At 41.9% G+C, this 25,882-nt stretch overlaps 1 protein-coding gene across 1 annotated transcript in view; it reads left to right on the forward strand.

Annotated features, from left to right (window-relative positions):
* The window catches only part of LOC109932964 (electrogenic sodium bicarbonate cotransporter 1-like), a 108,923-nt gene continuing 83,041 nt past the window's right edge, over positions 1-25,882 (forward strand). The window contains exons 1-7 of the mRNA XM_048603419.1: positions 1-278; positions 5,959-6,119; positions 9,998-10,150; positions 12,487-12,563; positions 15,232-15,389; positions 17,530-17,617; positions 24,705-24,859. Coding sequence (XP_048459376.1) covers positions 1-278; positions 5,959-6,119; positions 9,998-10,150; positions 12,487-12,563; positions 15,232-15,389; positions 17,530-17,617; positions 24,705-24,859 — 1,070 coding nt within the window. The remainder of the gene's footprint in view (positions 279-5,958; positions 6,120-9,997; positions 10,151-12,486; positions 12,564-15,231; positions 15,390-17,529; positions 17,618-24,704; positions 24,860-25,882) is intronic.

Consider the following 25,882-nt stretch of genomic DNA (forward strand, 5'->3'; position numbering starts at 1 on the left):
ATGACACCTGAAGAGACAAAAGAGCTGCTTCTGCATAATAGGGCAAATGAAGCCTGTAATGATTGTATCTGCAAAACAGAACTACAGAACCGCAATTCTCTGATAGTCTCACAAGCAGTAAATAGAGGCATATTTACTGCAAATCTTTCACCTGCTACCAAGAGAATATGCTTGATGTTGGGTGAAGAGGATGAACCCCAAACCCCACAACTCTTCACTGAACTAGATGAACTTTTTTTTGACAATAAGAAACAATTGCAATGGAAGGAAACAGCAAGGTAAGGATTGTTTATTTATTTATTTTGCGTATGTTTGGAGTTCATTTTTAAAAAATGGAAATATATGCAACAAGATTTTGTTAAAAACTCAAATAAATTATGTAAGTAAATAACTCAAAATATTGAAAGTGATATATAGCTATTTTCAGAGAAAATATACATCAACACTGTGAAAACAGTTTGAGCCATTTGGATATCTTAATCTAGTGGTCATTATTTGTGTGTACCTTGACAGAAAATTGATCTATAGATGCTTTACAGCTGAGCTCAATCTTATTCTCACCTCACTCCTGTCAATTTACAATCAGGAGAAATTGCCATGTCTGCCTTTTGCCTGACTTTTCTTTGCCTATCACAAAAGTATGTATATCAATTATAGAAACAGTACCATAGTAACAGCTAAAATTAAGTAATTAGCATCAAATGGGAGAGAATCTGGAATCTCAAAGGCCTGAATGGCTCATTAGTTCAAAAGTTAAATTTGCTGAGCCTTCAGGACAGCCCTTGTGATCTGTATTTCAACCAATGCTATGGGACTGAATCAGGTCTAACACTTAAAAACTCTCCCACACATCTGAATAAGTATAACATCTTAATTAGCTTAAACTAAATTAAGGATATGCCACATTCTTTAAATAAGAAATAAATAGATTTTGAACTCAAAGGATCTTTGGAGATAAGGTAATCTTATAATTAAAATGTTTCACAGAAAGCTATACGCTTTGATTATTAATGCTATTTCTGTTCAATTTCAGTATTTTCCTCAGAGAAAAAATGATGTTAGGATAAAATTAAACCTCTAACTTTTTAATGGAGAACTTAAGAGTAATTATTATGAATGGTGGATACCTGATTCCATTTGAGATTTTTCCAAAACTTTTTCAGTGCTGCTGACTTTGGTCATAGTGTGGCTCCATGGTGATGAGGTACCCTCCAAGACTTCCTTCACTGGATGATTTCTCCCTAGACTCCTGGGAGCACGTGTTTGTTGGTTATTTACATTCACAGACTAATCCCATTCTCACCTGATTGATAATTCCTCTCCCTCATTCACTGGTATTAAACAAACTGTTGTGTTTCAACTGACACCTTGGCTGTTATCTCCCCCGGACCAGGAATGAAATAGCTTTTTGGCTTTTACTCATTGAATCATTGAAACCCCATCCATTTAATCTGCTATTCCTATATATATAATAGTGAGCTTAATGAAGTATTCTTTAGCGGCACAACTACTTATAAGGGCCTTTCATTATGCATTGATTTTCTTGACTAGAACTTCAACTATAACAGTAAATAATCCAGAAACAACTTAAATACAAAAAGCATCACGATATACGTTTAATTAAAGCACCATTCTCATTGTAAGGTAAATCCTCAGTAAGGCAGCATAGGTGTGTTCCAAAAGCCCTGTGCCCCTATCTGAGAAGAAAAGCAATAGCTAGGGTTCTTGCTGTCAATCACTAACCGCTGGGTCCTGATAGAAAATGACCACATTATACTTCAAATTAGAAAATGACCGGGATAAGTTACAATGTCCTGTGCGCCCAAAGAAGCTTCCAATGCTCAGTATTGAGCTCAGGCAGTATGAATGGATAGCTGTCTTTCATGGAACCACGCCCAGTATGAATGACACTTTCAGAATAGAAAGGAGCAAATTAGTTATAAATCTAATACAATTTTGATTGTGTTATTTTGCAGTATTCAGAACAATACAATTCCTGTTGAATGAAGGGACTACCTGTCACAAATGTTGTTGAATAAGAATGTACAGCAATAAACTGCTGATGAGATAATCTAAGTTTTTTGAAGTCAAATGTGAGCTACCAAACATTCACCTTTTGAATAAAGTCAACTGATATGCTTAATAAATACATTTTATTGTGAATAGCCTTCCTGCACTCTGTCCAGGGTAACCACAGGAAGAAGAGCTAGTTGTTTGAGATACTGGAGGATTGTTTCAGTGCTCTTTAAAGGAGTACTACAGCATGGATTAGTGAATTCAGGAGTATACAGGATAAGACACTTATGTGAAATCATGGGCAGTTCAGTTTCTTTATAATTTCTACATTAATTGCTGTAAAATTGGCAAAACCATCACAATTAAATCGTAATTTTTAAAAATGATTTTCTCCTTGCACTGCCCTGCACGTTGAATCTGTTGATTCTTTGCTATCGTACTTGACATCTCCACTAATTCACTTGCATTTATTGCCTGTCTGTAATTGCTGTTAATATGGTGGTGACTTAACTTGAACCATTACAGTTTACCTGCTGCAGATAAAGCCACGGTACTGTTATAGAGGGTGTTCCTGTTTTTTAACCCAGCGAACCCAATGAAGGAGCATTATATTTCTTAGTTAGGATTTTGTGTGCCGTGAAGGAGTATTTGTAAGTGTGCATGCTCACATACATCTGCTGCCCCTTTGCTAAGTGGTAGAGGCTGCAAGTTTAGAAGGTACTGTCAAAAGAGGCTTTGGGTATGTGATTTAACAATGAGAGTTAGCTGGCTGTTGGTACAAAATCTAACTTTGGAGCATTGAGGCCAATTGAAATACCACTGCTATTATCCATGGTGACATTCATTAGTTCAGAAAAAGAATGTAACTGGGGATAATAAGTAATTTTAAGCACTCAGGAAGCCTGACTAGAAAGGAACATTATTTATTGTTGAACACCGAAATAGAGCCACAACTCACGGTGTAAATAGGCCAGTCCCAGCCCGGGTCAAGCAGTTCTGTAAACCCATCCCTGGGTCTGCTTTATGATAATTTCTAATCTACCTATTCTGCGATGTTAATACACAGCTCTGGAGCAGGTCGGTCTTGAACCCAGGTCACCAGGCTCAGAGTTAGAGACACTACCACAGTGCCCACAAGAGTCACCCTGGCTCAGATGTTCAAGCGTGACAGACCACTGCCTATTATCAAGGGAACTCATACTCACCAAACTCCACAGGGAGATTAATTAGGGCATTGTCAGGGTTATTGCTGTAAGTAGAATCTCCATAGTCCTACTGGACCATAGGGCTACTCTCTTATTAGAGAGAAAGAGACAGCTGGTGGTGGTTTGACTCAAGGGTCACTGCACCTCAGGTGATGGGAGAGGTTAAGAAGGAGTCCTTTATGGTAACCTCACCATTCCAATAGATATGCTGAGAAATCTCACCATGTCTTAGAGCGAGAATCCCTCTTAAAAACATCAATGCAGTTCACAATTAGCCAAAAAAAATGATTCAGCCAATGGCTTGGGAGTTCAAACATTCTGCTGCCATTCGCCAGGTGCCAAGTGGGCTCAAAATGGGCTGGAAGTGTGCCAGATCTATATCGAATAGGACTTAAGATGGCAGAAAGATGGAAAACTCTACATAACTTCTTAAAAATAGTATCATGTGCTTGCTAGAGGTGTCTTTTTAAATCTTGATGTTGTGCAATGCCTGTCACTTTCTAAACTCACATGGTTCTGCTGTTAACTTTGGATGTAAACCAGCATTTCTAACAATAGCTTCTCTTTGAATGCAAATACTGATTCCTTGGGATACTGAAAAAAGGATCTAACTGGATATGCACCTGAAACCACCCCCCCCGACCCAGATAAAACATTGGAAAATGAGATTAGACTGGATGATTTGTTTCTTGGCCATGCAGATACATTGGGCAGCATTGATTCTTTCTATACTGTAAAATTTTATAACTTTTCTAAGTATCTTTAGAGAATGAAGGTGTTAGGATCTGGGGAGAGGGTGGGGGAGCAACATATATTGCTCTATTGGAGGACCAGCGCAGACATGATGGCTGCCTTCTATGCTGTAATAATTCTAAGAGGATAACGACAGCTGCCTCCTCTTGATTATCAAAGTGCCCTCCGTTTTACAACTTCTTTAAATATGAAATTGACTTCAACATGTATGGGGATGCCACTCCTCTACCGAACTACCACCTTCCTTGATCCTCTACATTTTGTCTGACATTAAGGCCAGATCTACTGGTCTAGGATATTTTTCAAGCATCAAATTTATTTCTGGGGACCAAACAGGAAGGAGTCTGTTAGTAGGTCATCTTCAGGTTTGGTGCCTAATTAGGGATGGGATGGGTTCCAGAGGTGAAAGTTTGATCTGCCAATCATATTGCTCGGGTTTAGCCAGCAGCATTCGCAGCCTCACCAGTGAGAGTGGCAGAAACTCGATGACGGCACCACCATAACTAGGGAAATGGCTGCCACTACATTAGTGACACTACTGTTGGATTGAGACATTAGTCTCCAGGAGATCCTGATGAAATGGGAAATCTCCATACCATGAACACAGTGTCTAGTCTCCTATTTTTCATGCCCATGCATATTTCATATCCTTAAAGTCGATTGTATCTCAGACCTTCCACTGTACAACTCCTCCTCACAGTTATCAGGACATTGACACAGTAGCAGGGCTATGTGATGCTTGGAAGATTGCATTGCTGAGGTCAAATCCATGATAATCTGCTCATTAAATATCTTAATTGATATCTTCTGGAACTATCTCCTGGAAAAGCACAAGGAAGCAGGAACATCTTACAGAGCCAGCTTAGTACCTTTTCGTCCCTAACTTTTGCAACAACCAACTCACCCCTTCATAACTCCAGCTCACCCCTTTCCCAGAAATTTCATGTTCTCTGTTTTGAATGAGCCTTAGCTTCATCCAGCTAAATATTGGGAACTATCAAGCAATCGTCGATTGTTCCCACTTTAAATACTTATCCTTGCCACCCACTCCATATCCCTTCTCAGTCAGTAACAATCTAAACCAGAAGGGCGTATCCTTTATGTTGTTCCATCTAAGGCTGAGTTTCCAATCCATATCCTCCACATTATAAGGACTGCATGTAAAATTATTCACTACCGCTCCTACTTTAGCCCACTTCCTTCTGAAACAGTTCCCTTACAGTCATGTCACATCCAATTTTCATTGTTCAAATAATTTCATGGCTATCATTGCATCCTAAAGCTACAGTACCTCAAATCCAAAATTTGTCGTGTTTAAATTTTGCTAAAATTTGGAATTCTCTGTCTCTTGAACCAGGTTTCCCTGCAAGTCGCACGCATCCAATTTCAGAACTATAGTGTCATTCTTCCACTGTCACTGGGTCAAAATTACAAGAATATTCTTCCAAACAGCACTGTGGTTGCATTGACACCTCAGGACTGCAGCAATACAAGAACACTATTCATTACCACCTCTCCGGGCCAATTAGGGATGGGCAATAATGAGCCAGTGATGCCCATGTTTCAAGATCAAATTTAAAAAATAAACTTCCCCCACAAATTGGTCATGCTTCTCAATCTGGCTTCATGGATCCTCTCCCTTAGCCCCACCATTAGTGGTCATGCTTTCAGTTGACTTGATGCCAGACTTTGACATTCCTTCTTTAAACGCCCCTAATTTCCTCTCCTCCTTCAAACGTTTCCCTAAGACCCATTTCCTTGACATAGCTTTTGATATCTTCATAATAGCTTTTTCTTTGGCCCAGTGCACATTTTCCTCTTGTGTTTCTGAATTGTCTTAGAATGACTGTAAGATAATGATACTATATAAGTGGCAGTTCATTATAATTTGTGTGTTATGTGTAATTTATTGAGCAAAAATATAGCCCTTGAATTGAATAACATCCATGTATTTTCTAATTCCCATTCTGTTATTCATTCACAGGTGGATAAAGTTTGAGGAAAAAATTGAAGAAAGCGCTGAAAGATGGAGCAAACCTCATGTGACCACATTGCCCTTACACAGTTTATTTGAGCTACGTACCTGCATTGAAAGGGGAACACTTCTGTTTGATTTAGAAGCAAACAATTTTAAAGAAATATTAGGTAATTATGAATAAGTACTGTAAGCAACTAACGATTAAATTGGATTGACACAAATCAAGATAGCACAGGAAACACTTCAATGAAATTTAACTTTTATAAGTTTAAAATGCAAGTTTATCTTAATGAGATAACGAACACAGCAGGCCAGGCAGCATCAGAGGAGCAGTAAAGTTGATGTTTCGGGTCAGGTCCCTTCTTCAGAAATGGGGGATGGGCAAGGGAGCTCAGAAATAAATAGAAAGAGGAGGGGTGGGGCTGGGGAAGGTAGGTGGGATGGTGATAGTTGAGTGCAGGTAGGGAGTGGTGGGGATTGGTAGTGAGGTGGGAGGGGCGGATTGTGTCAGGTCAAGGAGGGGGGGATGAGAGGGAGGGTTGGTCATGGGATGAGGCTAGGGGTGGGGAGATTTTAAAACTGGTGAAATCCACGTTTAGGCCGTTGGGCTGTAGGCTCCTGAGGCGGAACATGAGGTGCTGCTCCTCCAGTTTGCAGGTAGCGTCATTGTGACACTGGAGGAGGCCCAAGATGGACATATCACCCATGGAGTGGGAGGGGGTGTTGAAATGGTTTGTGACCTAAAGGTGTTGTTGTTTGTCGCAAACAGAGTGCAGATGCTCTACAAAACCTTTCGTAGCCTCTCCATGACCCCCTCATCCGCTCCACACTCCCCACTAACCCCACCACCCCCTGCACCTTCCCTGCAACTCAGGAAGTGCTGCACCTGCCCCTACACCTCCCCCTCACCTCCATCCAAGGCACAAAACAAACCTTCCCCATCAGACATGGGCTCACCTGCACATCCGTCAACTTGGTCTACTGCATCTGCTGCTCCCGATGTGGCGTCCTCTACATCGGTGAGATCAAGCAGAGGCTTGGAGACTGCTTTGTAGAGCATCTGCACTCTGTTCGGGACAAACAACAACACCTTCCGGTCGCCAACCATTTTGACTCCCCCTCCCACTCCCTGGGTGACATGTCCATCCTGGGCCTCCTCCAGTGTCACAATGACACGACCCACAAACTGGAGGAGCAACACCTAATATTCCACCTCGGGAGCTTACAGCCTGATGGCCTAAACGTGGATTTCAACAGTTTCAAAATCTCCCCCTTACCCCGGCCTCATCCCATGTCTAACCCTTCCTCTCGTCCCCACCTCCTTGGCCTGACACAACCTGTCCATCTTCTCTCCCACCTATCCGTCCCTCCCACCTCACTGACCAGTCCTCACCACTCTCTATCTGCCCTCACCTATCACCATCCCGCCTATCTACCCTACCCCACCCCTCCTCTTTCTATTTATTTCTGAGCTCCCTTACCTCTTCCCATTTCTGAAGAAGGGTCCCGACCTGAAACGTCGACTTTCCTGCTCCTCTGATGCTGCCTGGCCTGCTGTGTTCCTCCAGCTTCACACTGTGTTATCTCTGACTCCAGCATCTGCAGTTCTTGCTATCTGTTTATTTTAATGAAACTATCCTGTGACATTCAGCAATAAAAGCGCGCTTTCAGACCTTCTACAGATGAAATATTTTCTGTTTGGTGAGAAGAGTTGCCAGCTGCACACCATTTAGCTGTGGATTTTGTTTTAGGTTAGGATCAGATTCAGCATGTTTGACCTTGCCATTGCAACAGTTAAATAGCCTTCTACATGTAAACCAATATTAGTTTGCTGTTTTTCTGAAGGAGGGTCCTGACCTGAAATGTCAGCTTTCCTGCTCCTCTGATGCTGCCTGGCCTGCTGTGTTCATCCAGCTCCACACTGTGTTATCTCTGACTCCAGCATCGGCAGTTCTTACTATCTCTTAGTTTTGCTGTGGCTACTTTTCTTATATGATTGTCTTATGAATAACTATTAAACATTATGACATACAAGCCAAAATATCTCCGGCTTGATTCTTAGTTGACACTCTGATTCAGCTGAGGAAATTGCTAGGATACTATCATTGGCCTCAGTGCCCTGAGCTTGTAAAATGATATACAGCAGACCATCTATATGCCAGCAATGCCAGCAAAATCACACAATCCACCAACTCATTACCAGGTTGTTAGTTATATTGAACAACAGTATTTTTAAATTTTTGATTGAAAGTGAAATTTCACGATTTTGATGTTATCAGAATAAAATGTCATGTGATGGCCTAAGAATAACAGAATGGCGACAGCACAGAAGGAGGCTCTTCAGCCAATTGTGTTCATCCTGGTGCTTTGAAAGATCAACTCACCTCTTCCATTTCCCTGTAACCCAGCAAACATTTTCTCTTCAGATAATTATTCAAGTCTCATCTGAACGCCTTGATTGAATGTGCCTCGAGCATACACTCAGGCAGTGCATTCCAGATCCTAACCACCCATTACATAAAAACATTTATTCTCATGCTATTTTTGCTTCTTTAGTCAATAATCTTAAATTTGTGCCTCCCTCCATTACGTACTTAAATTCTCAATTAGCAGTGAAACAGGAAGGCCATCAGTATTCCTGCCTGTCACACAGGAGACTGGGGGTCAATTCCCTGATGGAGAATCCATGGTATATCTGAACTGGGAAGTGTATAAGTAAGTTTCAGAGATAGTAGGAACTGCAGATGCTGGAGAATCTGAGATAACATGGTGTAGAGCTGGATGAACATAGCAGGCCAAGCAGCATCAGAGGAGCAGGAAGGCTGACGTTCCAGGCCAAGACCCTTCTTCAGAAATGGGGGAGGGGAAGGGGGTTCTGAAATAAATAGGGAGAGAGGGGGAGGCGGATAGAAGATGGTGGAGAGGAGACAGACAGGTCAAAGAGGCAGGGATGGAGCCAGTAAAGGTGAGTGTAGGTGGGGAGTTAGGGAGGAGATAGGTCAGTCCAGGGAGGACGGACAGGTCAAGGGGGTGGGATGAGGTTAATAGGTAGGAGATGGGGGTGGGGCTTGAGGTGGGAGGAGGGTATAGGTGGGAGGAAGGACAGGTTAGGGAGGCGGGGACGAGCTGGGCTGGTTTTGGGATGCGGTAGGGGGAGGGGAGATTTTGAAGCTTGTGAAGTCCACATTGATACCATTGGGCTGCAGGGTTCCCAAGCGGAATATGAGTTGCTGTTCCTGCAACCTTCGGGTGGCATCGTTGTGGCACTGCAGGAGGCCCAGGATGGACATGTCGTCTGAGAAAGGGAGGGGGAGTTGAAATGGTTCGCGACTGGAAGGTGCAGTTGTTTAGTGCGAACTGAGCGTAGGTGTTCTGCAAAGCAGTCCCCAGGCCTCCGCTTGGTTTCCCCAATGTAGAGGAGGCCACAACGGGAACAGCGGATGCTGGATGTTCATCCAGCTCTACACCTTATTATCTCAGTGTATAAGTAAGGATGTGTTTTGAGGGGCGCCTCTTGTGATGCAATGGTAGTGTTCCTAACCCTGGATCTGGAGACTTGGGTTCAAATCCTATATGCTCCAGCAGTGTGTAATAACATCTCTGAACAGGTTGATTAGGAAAATAGGTCAAATTAAAAAAAATGAGTTATCCTAACCTGGCCTTAATTGAAGCAGAGTGGGGAAGATAACAGGTTACTCCCTGCCAGCCTTCCCCTAAGTAAATTACTGCTCCATTCCTCTTCCAAACTTGCCTTGGGGGAAAGGTTTAAATTCCACTTGGGCCGTATGAGAATATGGAATAAGAGAACAATGGGCTCTGATGTGATGCTGACCAACCTGTGAATACTAACGTTCTTGGCTTCCATGTGGAGAAAAGTTAAATGGACAAGTTGTCAGACTGCTAATCTGTGCTGAATCATACCTTGATAAATATCAGGCTACAGGAGTCAAGTTAGTAGGAGAAAATAAAACAATTTTTGATACTTGTTATGCACATTTATTTTGCATCAAATTCTGAGCCAAGTTTTATCTTCCAAATATTTCAGAGATAATAGTCAACAGTGAAATGTCAACTGGCAATCTGAAAAATGTGCTCAAGGAAAAGGTCATGTACGTCCTTCTTAGGAATCACAAGCATCATATAAAGAAGTGCAGAATGCAGACCATGCTCGATCTGTGGAGGAATGCTTCCTGTGCAAGTAAGTCAATTCTTTAAGATGCGCAAATGCAGACCTTTCTCTCTAAAGATTTCTTGACACTTTGCAGCTTTTAACACGTACCACAAGGGCAGCGAGGCAACTTATTCCCAGCCAATGCAGTTCAGGCAGCTTTAATTACTCAGAAGGTTGAGATTATTTTTATTTCACTTCGCTGACTTTTTTTGTTTGTTCTTTTCCAACAGCAAATAACATATTTTAACGTGTGGTTTAATACACACCGTCAGCTTTTGATATCTTTCTCATGTGATCCTGAAGGCTTAAAATACTTCCCTCCCTATTGGAGGTTATGGGGAGGTGGTTTGGGTTGTCATCATGAGCTTAGCACTTGGCATTTCTCTAATAACTTATTAAAGATAAAGGACTTGGTAATTAGGAAATTATTAACGTGAATTCTGCAGCTGAACTGAACTGAAATAATTTGGCAAGACTAGTGTTTACTGCTAATTTAATGATATGAAACAATGCACTATTGCTGTGTTTTTCGTATTCCGACTGACTTCATTCCATTGTGCTACTTCACCTTGGGGTAGTTTCGTCTTTTTTTATGAGGTTGCATAATTTGCACTATTTAACATCTTTCTGGCTGACACGCTGTCACAACGCTGAAGGATACAAAAAACTCAGCTGTTCTGCCATAGAGATGGCTGATTTTATCAACTGTAGTCTGATATTTACCACTCTCCACTAAATGACCTAGTTGAGAATATACTCAGTTGGGTCACCAGAGAGCAGATTCCAACATTTGTATGTTTTTTTTGATATAATTACATATTTATAGATTTATGTTTATATATAACAGCAGTCAAACCTGGCGTGATACCCAAGTTCATTGTTAGGAAACAGAAGTCTGTTTTGTTTTATAACTTGGATTTGAGAAGGTATTTTGTCCTACACTATACTGTAAACAGGAAATATATAAACTTCTGGGTTTAGGCATAATGTCATTCTGTAATACCAGCATAACTGATTGTTGTCGAGCATGTAAAAATTATTCGTGCACACTTGAACCTAATGTGGTAGAACGATGAGAAACTATAGAATTCAGTTTTATGGTTTGCTACACCTCAAATGATTGAGAATGGAGTTGTCTGAACAATATTGACTTGAAATATCTTGGGTTTAATTGCTAATTACTCTCCTTCAAAGTAATTTCAGTCTGAGGTAGTTCTATGGTTTTTAAAGGTGACTGTTCGGTTAACGTTTCACTCTAAATCATTATCCAGTTGAAAATGTGCAGAGGATTGGACTTGGTTGTGATGATAACATGAATAGAATTTGCCCTATTTTCGGAACTCAATATTTTACAACTCTCAATACAGTCTACTCTGTCACTAAATGCTAACATTTAAAACCTTCATTTTCCTTATCCTTTTCTCACTGAAGGTTTTTTTTGTTGATTTTCTCTTCATCCTTCAATTTATTTTGTGTGGTGAGCAGGGTTGCATATTGTATTCCAAGTAAGATTGGATTGATACATTATACTATGTCAGATTAATGAGGAAATATAATAACATAGTTCTGGATATGTATCACAGTGTGCCATTTGTGTTCTAATTGCTTTTTTCTGCTGAATATACATAAACAACATTTACATGTATGTTAGAGATAAAAAGAACAGTTGTTTATCCATGATTGGTGATGTTCTGCCTGTGGGATAGAACAACAGTAATGGTAGGATGCACGATCTTTGTTTTTATGTTACACTTGTGCTGCAGCATTGAAGATTTTGATGCAATCCAACACAAAGGACAGTAGATATTTGGAATTCGCTTCCATAAATGCAATTGATGATAGATCTGTTGTTAATTTCAAATCTGAGATAAATACATTTTTATTAAGCATAGGTATTAAAAGATATAGGCGAAAGGCAGGTATATGGAGTTAGGCCACAGATCAGCCCGGATCTCATTAAATAGTGGTAAAGGATCGAGGGGCTGAATGGCCTACTCCTATTTATATGTTCCTATTCTATTTAAATATTCTATGTCTCATAAGACAGTGACAAATGTCCAGAACTGATTCTTTGCTGTATGTTTGAGTGTCTAGCTATTCCAGTCTGATTTATGATCGTAGTAAAAAGAAAGCTATGTCAGTTTATAAAAATAAATGTAAAACAAAAGCTAAATATCTGAACACTTGCATATATTACTAAATGCTGACCAGCAGATAAACTTTTTTCCACCATTAGTATTTCTGTTACCAGGAATAATTTAGTAGGGTCTCACAAGTCAGTCAATTATGTTACGATAAAGTTTCCAAGTTTGAGAAACTAATTAAAACTATATGTCAATAAAATATTTTACCTTTCTGTTCAGATAAATCTGCTCCCTTGAATTCTAGCACAACTGTGGACTTCACAAATGAAATCTCAGAGAAACCTCTCCAGGAACAGGTAAATGGTTATTTTTCACATGGTGTTAAGTTTGCTTTCTCAAACCTCTCTCAGAAGAAACTGTGGTTATTTTGAAGTTTCTAAGATATTATTCATGTCAACAAACTAATCAATAAAATGTAGTAATTTTAATGTAATATCATATCAATAGTAATGGTCATACAGTTCAATAGTTACCTTGCTAGATCGTAGCTCCCCTGATATAATATGAAATTCTCATGGTCAGCAAACAAAGACTCAGAAAGGCATGGAGGGAATACATAGAAATTGCAACACAGAAATAGTTATTTGGTCAAAAAAAAGCAATTAGACCTTTGGCTTTTACTCCCAAAAGCCCTGCCCCACAAGCAAGTGGTTCATAATTACACTTTCCCATCTGTTAACAAATTCACTTGTCCTCTCTTTCTTCATCCACCTATCCAATTTAATCGTGAATATTGAAATTTTTTTTGCCTCAGCCACCAAAACTGGAAACAAATCCCACAGACAACTCTTGCAGCACGAGAAGGTTATTCCTGATCATTGTTCTGAATCCCCTGGATTAACCTTCATCATATTTCTCATTATCTTTCTTGACATATCCAGTACAGGAATTAGTCTGTTTACTCTGTCAGATTCCATCATATAAACATTTTGTCCTTAAGTTGCATTTTTCTAATAAGATCCAGTTTTTAATGTGAAAGACAGCATCTCCAACAATGCAGCATTGCCTTAATTGAGCATTGAAGAGTTACCTTGATTTTTGAACCCAGGTCTCTGATTTGGAATTTGACCTCCTAACCCAATGATAGAGGGACAATGTTGATCCGATTGAGCCACAGCTCAGAAAAAGTTTGTCTTTTTGAATTGAATGTTACTAGAAATCAGTTGTCAATTTTGGTGAGTTTCATGGAGGGCTTCTCTCTGAGCCCAAGCAAGATTTCTCATGCTACTCTCCAAAGCGTGCCCCCAAAACACCCCTATGGAGAGCTGCTTAGTGTATCTCTCCCTTTGCCACAGACAGAAGTACACACCCGTCCTGGCAATTCTCAGGATTCCCTGCACTGGCCCCATATTTAATATGCTGCCAGTTCAGAGTCACCCTGCATGGTTTGTATGAATTGCCCTGGAGATGATGATTGAGGAAAAATTGGCACAGGCTTTGTTGATAGAGATCCGGAGATCCTGGTGGAGAGGGTGGTTCAGTGGAGGCTGCCCTCTTCCCTCACGACTGCCAGAGGGAACCTCAACACTGCCAGCCTAGTCTAAAGTTACTACCTGGGTCAGTCCAGTGTCGATGATCCAGAGGAATGCCCAGTAATGCCATAAGAAAGCTCATGACCTTCTTTGCTCTGTGAGGTTAAGTGCCACTCTCTTCACTCTCATGTGTCCCACTCACTCTATCTCTGCTACTGTACCCACCTCCCGCCAAGACCTATGGTTTGCCACTTTCACTATTGCCTGCAACATCTTCCCTCACCCACTCTCACCCACCCAATCCCTCCGCACTACTGGCCTGGCTTAGCCTTTGTATTGCCTACTCACTCACTTGGGAGACCTCGCCACCTTTCCGTAACCTGTACCAATCTACAGCCGTGCCAGCCACTTTCATCTCCCTCAATCCCTCCTGCTTTTGTTCCAGAATAGGGTGGAGAGGACCAGGAAGGGTGGTGGAGTGTCCAGTGATTGGCTCCTCACCCGCTCCGAAGAAAGAATTCTGGCTCTGGCCAGTGACCTTTCTCGGTGATGCCAAATGAGCCAGCATCTGAATAAGAGTCCTCTGTGAATGGTGTCTTAACAATCCCAAACTGCCACCCATCCTGTGAAACAAGCGAGGTGTCCCAAGATGCACCCTGGTCAAACCTGAAGTGTGTGACCGTCACTGTGTGCAAAGTGCCCTGGCAGCAGCATTCCAACGAAAGGTGCAGCAAAATGCAGCACTGAAATGCAGAACTATCTTGCAAGCGAATTGTAGATATCCCTTGAGGTTGTGGGAGACTGGTTCCTAACTGATGCCAATGCCTGTGGATATGGGTGGTGGTGACTGCTTGCAGTTGCTGCCCATGGAGTGTGCCGTAAGATGTTGGCGACTGATGTGCAACCTGCAGGGCCAGGAGGAGTAAGTGGTGAGCTGGAGTCGCCAGGTGCCCACTCAGACTTTCATGTCAGGAATTATCACTGTCCAGTTTCTATCGGTAGGTGGGAAAATGGGAAACTGAATATACATAAAGTGAGATTAACTAAGAGTCTGAATTATGTCAATTCATGCAAGTGGATGTAAATACACCTATCACTGCTCACGAGTCAGATCTTGTCTCAAAGTTCAACAGTTATTTAGAATCGTTATCAACTATTTAGATAACAGGCATTTTGCTCTTGATGTCAACAATCTCATGACTGATGATCTCTCTCAATTTTGCCAACATTTTCACCGAAGTTCATGTCATTCAGGGACTTGGAAGATTTCAGCCCTGGCCTCCATCACTTGCTTGCAAAAGACAAGGCACATGTACCTGCTTTGTTAACTGTTCAATGTGGGAACTTGTGTTGGCTTAATTATTTTCTGCTGATTTTTGAAAAACAAATAAGTTTACTGTTTTTGACAATTATTATTTTATATGAGTTGAAAATTAAAATCTGTTATAATTTCACCAAAGTTACATTCACATTTCTGAATTTATTATTTTAGTTGAAAAATACTTTCAAGAAGCAGATCCCTGAAGGTGCTGAAGCTGCAAATGTGCTTGTGGGTGAAGTAGATTTTTTGGAGAAGCCATTTGTTGCCTTTGTACGATTAAAGCAGGCTATGATCCTAGGGGCTCTTACGGAGGTTCCACTACCAACCAGGTAAGGATATTGTATTATATCAGTTATTGTTGCAAATATTATTTTAACCACAAATGAAATCACCATTTCCCGTTGACTTGCATTGGGATGTGGTTCTCTGTCAATTCTCTGTATCGTCCTGGATGGCATTCTGCCAGTATGAGTCTGAGCAGTGATTGTGGCAAGACTATTTGAGGCATGGTGACTGTGTCCTACATACTAAGCTCCATGAGTATTTCATGGTCAGCTGGGAACAGGGCAGGATCCCACCGGATTTTAGTGATGCCGTTTTCATCACATTGTACAAAAACAAAGAAAAGTTGAGTGACCGTGGGATCACGCCACCTTTTGCTGGGAAGATCCTGGCTGGAGGGCTCCTGACCATGCTTGTGCCTACCATTGTGGAGGAAAACCTATCAGAAAGCCAGTGTGGTTTCAGAGTAGGCCGAGGCACCACAGACATCGGGATGTCAGGGCTTGAGTCAGAGCTGATGGAGATTGGTGGTAAAGTTGGGGGGATGTTGGGTCAGGAGGAGGAGGGGGATGTCAGGCGCGATGTCAGGTGAGGAGTTGGTGGGAGAAATGTTGGTGGTCAAATTTGGGTAGGCTTTCAGGTCGGGGGAGGTGACAAATCGGGGGCATCGGATTGCAGGACATCAGGAGTTGTCTTGTGGGGTGTGTTGGGGGTTAGGTCAGGCTGTGTGCTGGGGTTTAGTTTGGGCAAGTGGTACTGGGTTGTGAGGCTCCTTCTTTTGTCAGGGGTCCTGGGCAGTAACTGGGGTGAGGTCCTTGTGGCAGAGCAGGGGTCGGGTGGGGGTGCTCACAGGTTGACCCCGGGCAGGTTTGGGCAGGTATCAGTGTCTATGGGAGTTTGGGAGCACTTAATCAGTGGGAGAGAGCAGTGGTGAGTTGTAGGGGGTAGTTTTGTAGTTATGCAGGGATCAGAGCAGCTTTTGATTATTCTTAGTTTTCCTGGGTGACTATTTAAGTACATGAGTAGGAACCATTTGAAGTCTCCAACAATAACTCAGAGTAGGGGACATTTTTTTAGGCAGAATCTTCAACTTCCAGATCATTATAAAGCAGAGTCAGCTGCTTTGGGACTTCTGCTTGGTTCCTGTGCGTATCTCTTATCTATACTGCAGCAACAATTATCTTCTTATTGGAAGAGAAAGGCCAATGAGTTTTACGCTTATGTTTAAATTGATTTCCAATTGATTTTCTGATTTTGACAGCTCCTAGTCAAATTTTCTTCTGCTTTACAGAGCTCTGTCTCCACAGTTGCCAGCCTTTCTTTTACACAGCAATAAAAGACACATGATGCATGCAATATCTTCAGAACAATCAACAATTGTAATATGATCAACCTTATAATTTCAAATGGTTGAAAATGCTAAAAACAATGGGTTATGATATAGGGAAGGTAAACTTTTATTGGTATCATTTTTCTTTGTAAAGCTATGCATTAATTTTGTTGGCCAGAGTTAAATTTTGTAATCTGCTCCTGCTCTTGTTCAAACTTTTACCCAAACCAAACTTGATTTTATTTTCTATACAAATTCTAGCACTGATATAATTTTATTTCACATTATTCATTGCTGGCTCAGCCAGCACTTATTGTCCATCCCTTATTGTGCAGAGGGTAGTTCAGAGTCAACCACATTGCTGTGCTGTGAAGTCATATGTAGGTCAGACCAGGTAAGGATGGCAGATTTCCTTCCCTAAAGGGTATTAGTGAACCAGACGATTTTTAAGACAATTGACATGACCACCATTGAGCTAATTTTGAATTCCAGAATTTTTATTGAATTCAAATTTCACTACTTGACCATGGTGGGATTCAAACCTGTATCCTTGAGCAATAGCCTGGATCTCTGGATAATTGTCCGGTGACATACATTCCCCTGTATGAACCTAATGGCTCCTTTTTGTGCTATATTTTCTATAATTCATATGTCTAGCACGGAAGTATACTATAAATTATTTTTTTATTAGGTTTTAATGTGTTTCTTGGTTGATTTTACAAAAAGCCCCCGGTCACACATGCAACGTGCCTCTGATGTTCAGATAGATGTTTGAGACCTCACAAATACCCTAAAACAGAAAGTGGGTCTGGAACAGTTCTACTCAGAAATAATGTCTCATTATCTTTTTTTTTCAGGTTTCTATTCATTCTCCTTGGGCCGAAAACTAAGGCAATGGCTTATCATCAAATTGGGAGAGCTGTTGCAACTCTGCTTACTGATGAGGTAAGCTAGAAATCTATTATAAAATTAAAGCTTTTGTAGTAATTTATTAACTGCACAAAAAGGACAAATATACAAGCTGTAATGTTAACTTTACGCGGCATTTATAATTTAATACCTTCAGTAAAAACAAATAAGAGAAAAAGGAATTGAGTCTTTCGTATTTTAGTAATTTGTCTCACCCATGTTTATAGGCACAAAATATTACAAACTTTTTTTTCAGCAATGTACAGTTTCCTTCTCAATGCTGTGTAACTTGTTATTATGCACCCTCCTTTAACTGCTTGCATGATTTTGGTTCAAACCTCCGCAAGTCTGTCGTGATCACACAGCCCAGTCTATAGAACTGGAGCTGCCAGGCAGCCATTTTCTCCCTGACCCTATGGTCAAATTCCTTTGATACCTAATACTCCCTTCTCTTCAAGTAACATCTATTTGCTAGAGAGTAGACAGCTGTGTGCACAATCCTGCTGTCAGACTGATTGGTATTCCTGTGCAGTCCCTTATATCAATGAGTCATCTTTTCTTAATCATTGACCGTTTACTTTCCACTGCATGGTTCTCATGGTGATAGAGGGCATTCAATGAAAGAGCAGGATCAAAGCTCTCATGGAAAGGAAAACAGCAAGTGTAGCAAGCAAAGGTTCCACTACTGTCTCAGATCGGGAGAAATCTTTAATACCATCTGAAATTAATGTCAAGATTTGCTTTTTGTTGCATTTTAGAGTTTTTGATTTGACCACAATATGTGGGTGTTTCTGGCCAGTCTAAGATTTATGGCCTACCCCTAAGAGAAAGTGATGGTGAGCTACCCCCTTGAACAGTGCATGTATACTCATACAGCTATTAGGAGGACACTGAAAGAACAGCCACATAGTTCCAAATCAGGATGGTAGGGTGACTTGGAGGGAAACCTACTGTACACCTGCTACCCTTGTCTTTCTAGGTTTTTGAGATCAGAGGGTTGAATGGTGCTTTCAAAGGCGACATCATGAGTTGCTGCTGTGCATCTTATATGTGGTAGACACTGCTGCAACTATGGGTTGATGATAGAGGTGGTGAATGGGATGCCCATAAAGCCGGCTGCTTTTTTTCTGGATGGCATTGAGCTTTTTGAGTGCTTTTGGAGTTGTACCCATCCAGGCAAGTGGAGAGTATTCGATCACATTCCTGACTTGTGCCTTGTAGATGCTGGAATGATGTTTGGAGTCAGGATGCAAGTTATTCATCTCAGAATTCCCAGCTTCTGACCTGCTTTTGTGGGCACTATGATTATATAACTGGTTCTGTTCATTGGGGCTGCATGTGTTGGTGGTTAAGCTGGTTACGTATTGAAGGTTTGTGCCAGGCTATGCACAGTTGGCTGTCCCACTCCATGATTTCCTGAGGAAATGAGCAAATGCTGAAGGAATGGTTGGGGAAGGATGTGTGAGGCCCGATCCTTCATGAAGCATCACAGGAAGTTGTCCTCCAGCATGTGAAGATTGCTTTCCGTCATCAGACAGAAGCTTATCTAATCATCTTCTATCCTTGGCTATCAGATTTCCATGTCCCTTTCATATTGGAAACCAATGCCAGTTTCCTTGGACTAGGAGCAATGCTGTCACAAGCTCAAATGTGGAAAAGAATGGTTATTGCCAATGCCATCAAGCTAAATCAGGGGAATATATTATGGAGAAATGCTCCAGTATGAAACTTGAAATACGAACTTTGACGTGGGCTATTTTCAAGTTTGAAGTCATACGGATTGTTGCAGCATTTAAAGTGTTTACAGTCAGCAACTCACTCGGCTACTTTCGAATGTCCCCACAAGCTTGGAGCAACAGAGACCCAATGGGCCACTGACCTCACTCAGTTTTGATTCCAAATCTGATATAGTTCAGGCAAAAATAATGTAAAAGCTGATACCCTCAGTTGGAAGACAGATTGTGGGAGGGAACCCACCCCAGCCAGCCTGGTGAGGGCTACGGCTGTCACTATGCCCATGTCTAAGTCAAAGGCAGCATTCCAGTGCTAATTCCCTATGACATTTGGGCCAAGGTCCCAGAGCATGTCCCCAATGCACTTGAGTGAGATCCAAACCAGTCCATACAGTTTCACCTTTGCCATGTCTCTCAAACAAGGATTTCTGACAACTTCAGCTGATTGATGTGGACATCAGTAGACTTCACCATTACTGGAATGTCTAAACGCCACCCCCATCCAATTCCAGCTGATGAACCCAAACAGGCACAGAAACTGCTGAGGTGCTGGAAGAGGATCAGGGAGGAGGAAGGAGTCCTCTATCGTCTGGTTCATGATAAGAAGAGAGAACTGGAGTGACTCATCCTTCCCAACAGCCTCAAGTGTCAAGTTTGGCAGTTGTTCATGATCAAGTGATGGAAAAAATGGCTAGCCTGATCAAACAGCGGAGGAACTGGCCTGGATGGCCCTGGATGGCTGTAGATATTGATGACTACTGTCCTATGTGTGAGAGGTATATTTTGGTCAAAGCAGGGAAGTGACTTCTCTGGTCAGCAAGAAACATCTAGAGTCCTTGCAATGTAATTTATGGTCATTGGCCTCAGCAATAACACAACGTGTCTGCCTGAGTTTCCTCCAGATGCTCCAGTTTTTTCTCACAGTCCAAAGATGTGCAGGTCAGGTGGATTGGCCACTCGAAATTGCCCTGTAGTGTCCAGGGATATGTAGGCTAGGTGGCTTAGCCATGGTAAATGCAGGGTTAGAGGGATAGAATGGGGGACTGTTGATGTATAGATTTGCCTACAGGGCTTTTCAAACTTCAGCAGTGGCACAGTGGCTCAGTGGTTAGCACTGCTGCCTCACGGCGCCAGGAACTCGGGTTCGATTCCATCCTCAGGTGACTGTATGTCTAGAGTTTGGACATTCTCCCCCTGTCTACGTGGATTTCTGCCAGGTGTTCCAATTTCCTCCTGGAGTCCAAAGATGTGCGGGTTAGGTGGATTGGCCATGAGAAATTGCCCGTTGTCCAGGGGTGTGTGTGTTAGGTGGATTAACCATGGGAATTGCAGGGTTACAGGGAACATAAGAACTAGGAGCCGGAGTAGGCCATCTGGCCCCTCGAGCCTGCCCCGCCATTTAATAAGATCATGGCTGATCTTTTTGAGACACAGCTCCACTTACCACTTCACAGGGCAGGGAATTCCACAGATTCACAACCCTCTGGGTGAAAAAGTTTCTCCTGACCTCAGTCCTACAAAGGGAAGGGTAGGTCTGGGTAGGGTGCTCTTTGGATGGGCGGTATGGACTTGTTGGGCTGATTGGCCTGTTTTCACACAGGAATTCTATGAACTAAGCGCATTCCCATACTCACAGATGTCTTCTCCAACTCCCACTTATGACTGAAAGGCATCATCAAAGCCAGAGTGTTAGTACATCATTGGTTTGTCTGCTTGGGAGTTCTTTGTTGGATTCATGATTTATTGTGGCTCGAGAATAAAACCCTACAGGAATTGCAAGGTCTATGGCATTGCCAAGAACCACACTACCCCTTGTCATCTAGAGGGTAATGGATAGTGTGAAGGATTCAACTGTACTCTACATGACCATCTGTGTACCTTGTCTCCTGAGAGTAAACAAAAGTGCCCTGAATATCTTCCAGTCCTGGTTTATGGTTATAGTATCAATCCATACACATCATTGGCTATTCTCCACACTCTCTCATCTTTGCATGAGACCTGGTCCTTCCCATGGATTATAGCCACAGCTTCCAATGGGCAGATAAATGAGTAGATTTTTGAGCATCATATGAGAAGAAAAACATTGAACAAGTGTAAGTCTCATTTGACTGACCTTCCAGTTCGTGCAAGGATAATCCTCCAAAATTGAAATTTCAGGGATTGGAATAAGATACAGGATGTCTGGGATCCTGAATCCTATTAGGTGGCTGGACAAAGATAGCTACATCTGTGTTGTTGAACTACTAGCTTGAGAGCAGCCTCAGAAAAGAGTTTGCATAGCGAGTTGCTTGAGCCCAGGCGACTGGTGGCTGATGTGGAAGCAGCAGTTCACTGTATGCTGTTGATTTAGGGTTAGGGTTGGGTTGTGGAACCTGAAGCATGATGGCTTGAGTGAAATGGAGTCAGATAGTGATGCAGAATCCTGAAGTAATGCACGAGTTATGAAACTAAGGGGTGCATCCAGCATGGGGAAGCCTACCACCACCCTGGAAAATGGTGCAGGTATGGCCTGCCTGAAGACAGAGAATGAATCAACAACATATTCCAATCATACACCTCCGAGACATCTGGCCAACCTAGACCTCAACATCGGTGACAGTCACGGAGACTGGATCCCTTGGAAAAAGCCAATACAGATGAAAGGCTGAGAAGGTCCTCTCAAGCAAATGCTGGCTATCATCTCATAGTTTACCATTTACCCAGATTGCTGATGCAAGTCAAGAATGTTGGCACTAATGTGGACCCAAACATTATAACCATCATGGCACAATTGTACCTGTGAATTCCACTGTTTCTTAGGAAGTGGTCACTGTGGGCTCTGTGTAGTTGCTGAGATGTCAAGACACATGCAAGTAAGTGTGGAAAGAAACCTCCAGGTGGCAATGGTGAGTGACAATCTCAAGCTGAGTCCAGTTGAATGAACATTTCCTGGAGGAAAGGGTGTCTTTGGGGAATGGAGGCCTCATAGGAAGAAGGATTAGCGAGACAATGGCGTTCCTTCATCAGATGTAGATCATGGGCCTAATTCCTTAACTTTTACTTTAACCTTAAATTTGCTTCATGTTTGTATCCCCTTATGTCAGTGAGTAAGGAATCCTTGCTTTATGACCTTTGAGCTGTCCATGTCTTCAAATCTGCTTTTACAATCAGCAAAGTGATGAAAGGTGTTGGTGTCAGTGCTATCAAACTGTCCTAACTCCACCACAACCTGTGCACTGTCACTCCATTTGTGTTCCACTCAGCTCCTCTCCTTTTATTGAGCCTTGATGCGACTAAAGAGCAGAACTCATGTGTGGAAGTGAGGATGACAGCCCTGGTCATCAAGGTAGCATCAAGGAACCCTAGCAAAACTGGAGTTAATTGGGTGAGGGTTTGAAGTCATATAGAGCACAGAGAAAGATGGTTGTGGTTGTTGGAGGTCAATCATCTCAGCCGCAGGCCATCACAGTACGAATTCTTGAGAGCAGACTCCTGAACCCAACAATCCTGAGTTTCTTCCCCCAAAGCTCTGAGGTAGGAATGTTGGACTGATAAGTGACAAGCAACATTTATGTCATTACAAGTGCCAGACAATGACTATTTCCAATATCCAACTATCACCCCTTGATGTTCAATGGCATTATCATCGCTCAACACCCCATTATCAACATCCTTGGGGTCACCATTCGAAAACTGAGCTGGACCATCTAAATAAAAATCAAAGGAACTGCGGATGCTATAAGTTCTGAGGAAGGGTCACCGGACCCGAAAAGTTAACTCTGTTTTCTCCTCCACAGATGCTGCCAGACCTGCTGAGCTTTTCCAGCAACTTTGTTTTTGGACCATCTAAATAACTGCTGTGGCTCTAAGAGGAAGTTAGAGACTAAGAATTCTGGGGAATCTCACCTACTGTCTCACCAATGCCTGTTCACCATCAACAGGCACAAGTCAGGAAAGTATATCTCAGGAATACTCTCCACTTGCCTGAATGAGTGCAGCCCCAACAACACTCAGGAAAATCAAGATCATGCAAGAAAAAGCAACACACTTGATTGGCACCCACCTAACACCTTTAACATTTACTTGCATGACTACTGATGTGACAGTGGTACCAGGGTATGCCATCTACATACTGCATTCAAAAATTCATCACAACTTAATCAACAGCACCTTCCCAACCTGTGAACTCCACCATCTAGAAGGACAAGGACAGCACATGCGTGGCAACACAACCACATGCAAGTTCCCCTCTAAGCGACACTACTTCTGATGCCATCACTGTTTCTTCACTGTTGTTGTGTCAAAATCCAGGAACTCCCTTCCATTGTGGGTGCACTTAGTCCAATGAACCTAGTGATTCAAGACAGCAGATGACCACCACTTGATCCAGGGCAATTAGGTTTGGGCAATAAAATGCCTACACCCCACGAACAGATTGAAAAAAACAAATTAATGGTTATTAGCAGATCATTGTGGTGGGAAGAATAAACATCACACCACAGATCTGGCTCCTATAACTAATTTGTGGGATTTCTACCTCTTGTCCATTGTTTCTACATTACCCTGGAATTGAATTCTAATTGAATCAGAAATCATCTTTCTGCAGATTTTGCTGGAGCAGTGCACCTTAGTTCCTCCCTTAATAAGTAATCGTTTTCCCTCACTCGCTAGCTGCCCTATATGTTGCTGGAAAAGTGAGGTGATAACCACATAAATAAAATACAAAAAAAATTTAAGGATATTAAAAAAAAGATGATAACTACATGCTGAAGGCAATGAGGCATCTAGAATTAGGAAACAATGTAACTCCTTTAAGAAAGAAACAGGAACAAAGGAGAAATAAGATTGAAATGTGTGGGTAAATTAAAGTCAAGTCAGATATAGAAAGAAAAATAAGATGGTAAAAATTGGATTAAGTGAGAGATAAGAGGCAGAAAAGAAAAGAAAACAAGGATTCAGTAAAAAAAAAACTAGCAGCTGTAAGTTAACCCAATTTTACCTAATCAACGTGTTCAGCAATATTGTTACAGATCTCTGGAGCAGGTGAGACTTGAACCCAAGCCTCTCAGTCAAAGGGTAGGAGCATTACCACTGTGCCACAAAAATGCTAATAACAACTAGGAATGAGACGCCACAATTTAAATTGGGTTGGAGAAAATGATTGCACTTTAGTAACATTAACTTACTTATTAATAATATTTACACTGAATTGTACTTTTGGAATAGAATTTCATAATTATTACCACTTTAGAAACACAAAGACACTATTATTTTTAATTAATATTTATTTATTTCAAGATCTTCGGGGTATAATCTAAAAGAACTGTATTTATAGTTGGCATTTACTTCATATTGAATTATTCATTCTCTTAATTAGCTGATTAATGGTGTGCAATAATATTATTTTGCAGTTATTCCACATTGTGGCATTCAAGGCAAAATTGAGGGAAGACCTACTGGCTGGAATTGACGAGTTCCTTGATGAGGTAACTGTGCTGCCTCCAGGGAAGTGGGATCCCACTTTACGGATAGCACCACCAAAGATACTTCCATCGCCACACAAACGGTAAGTGCCCAGTAAACTGATTTTTTTTCCTCACCACACACAGTGGAATAAATCCACCAATGACCCTGCAAGATTATAACCATTGGACTGTTCCCTAATCTCACAACAGGAAAATAATCCACCTGTTGCCTGAGTTTAGGTTACCAGGAAAGCTACGAAAATGGCCTGAGCTGGTATTTTACCGAAGAATACTTTCTTTCTTAAAGGCATTGCTGTCATCTCTGTATTTCTCTGACAGCAAGTTGAGATCAGTCTCTAAGTAATTTCTTGAAGTCATTCTTTCATTATGCTTCCGACAGAAAGAAGACCAGAGAAGAAGCACTTGGGTAGAATACACGTTTTGAGTGGAATTTAATTGAGGTGACACGAGTGTCACTCCCCGGCTGAGGGCTGGTGAAAGCTCCATGTCACCTTGTGTTGGGAAGGCCCACTTCTGTAAGTGCCAATCAGGTGCTTAGCTGGATAATGGGAAGCCTTCCCTGGGATCAAGGACACTGGGATAGAAAGCCCTCTCCTGATAGCTGGCAGCCAACCTTAGGCAGGCAGCTGTCCAGTGCAGACAGTACGTTGGACCTCGAATGTTGTCAGTTCAAGCCCCATTCCAACCATAGCACAGACACTATGGACTGAATGGCCTCCTTCGGTGCATTAGCAATTAAACGATTCTGAAATAGTCAGTTCAGTGAGAAAGCACTAATTGTGGGAATTCTCTCATACACTGGTTAATATTTATTTCCCTAGTCAACTTGACTAATACAGAAAATATAGTCATTCACGTCACTGCTGTCTGTGGGACCCTGCAACATGCAGTATCACATCTCCTCACAGCCTAACTACAATTATAATTGAAAAGCACTTCATTGACAGTGATAACACAGTGTGGAGCTGGAGGAACACAGCAGGTCAGGCAGCATCATGAAAGTTGACGTTTCGGGACGGGACCCTTCTTCAGAAATCTAATTTCAGAAATCAACCCGAAATGTCAACTTTCCTGCTCCTCTGATGCCTCCTGGCCTGCTGTGT

This window comes from Rhincodon typus, chromosome 12 (genome assembly GCF_021869965.1).
Source record: "Rhincodon typus isolate 14 chromosome 12, sRhiTyp1.1, whole genome shotgun sequence".
NCBI classification, from domain to species: Eukaryota; Metazoa; Chordata; class Chondrichthyes; order Orectolobiformes; family Rhincodontidae; genus Rhincodon; species Rhincodon typus.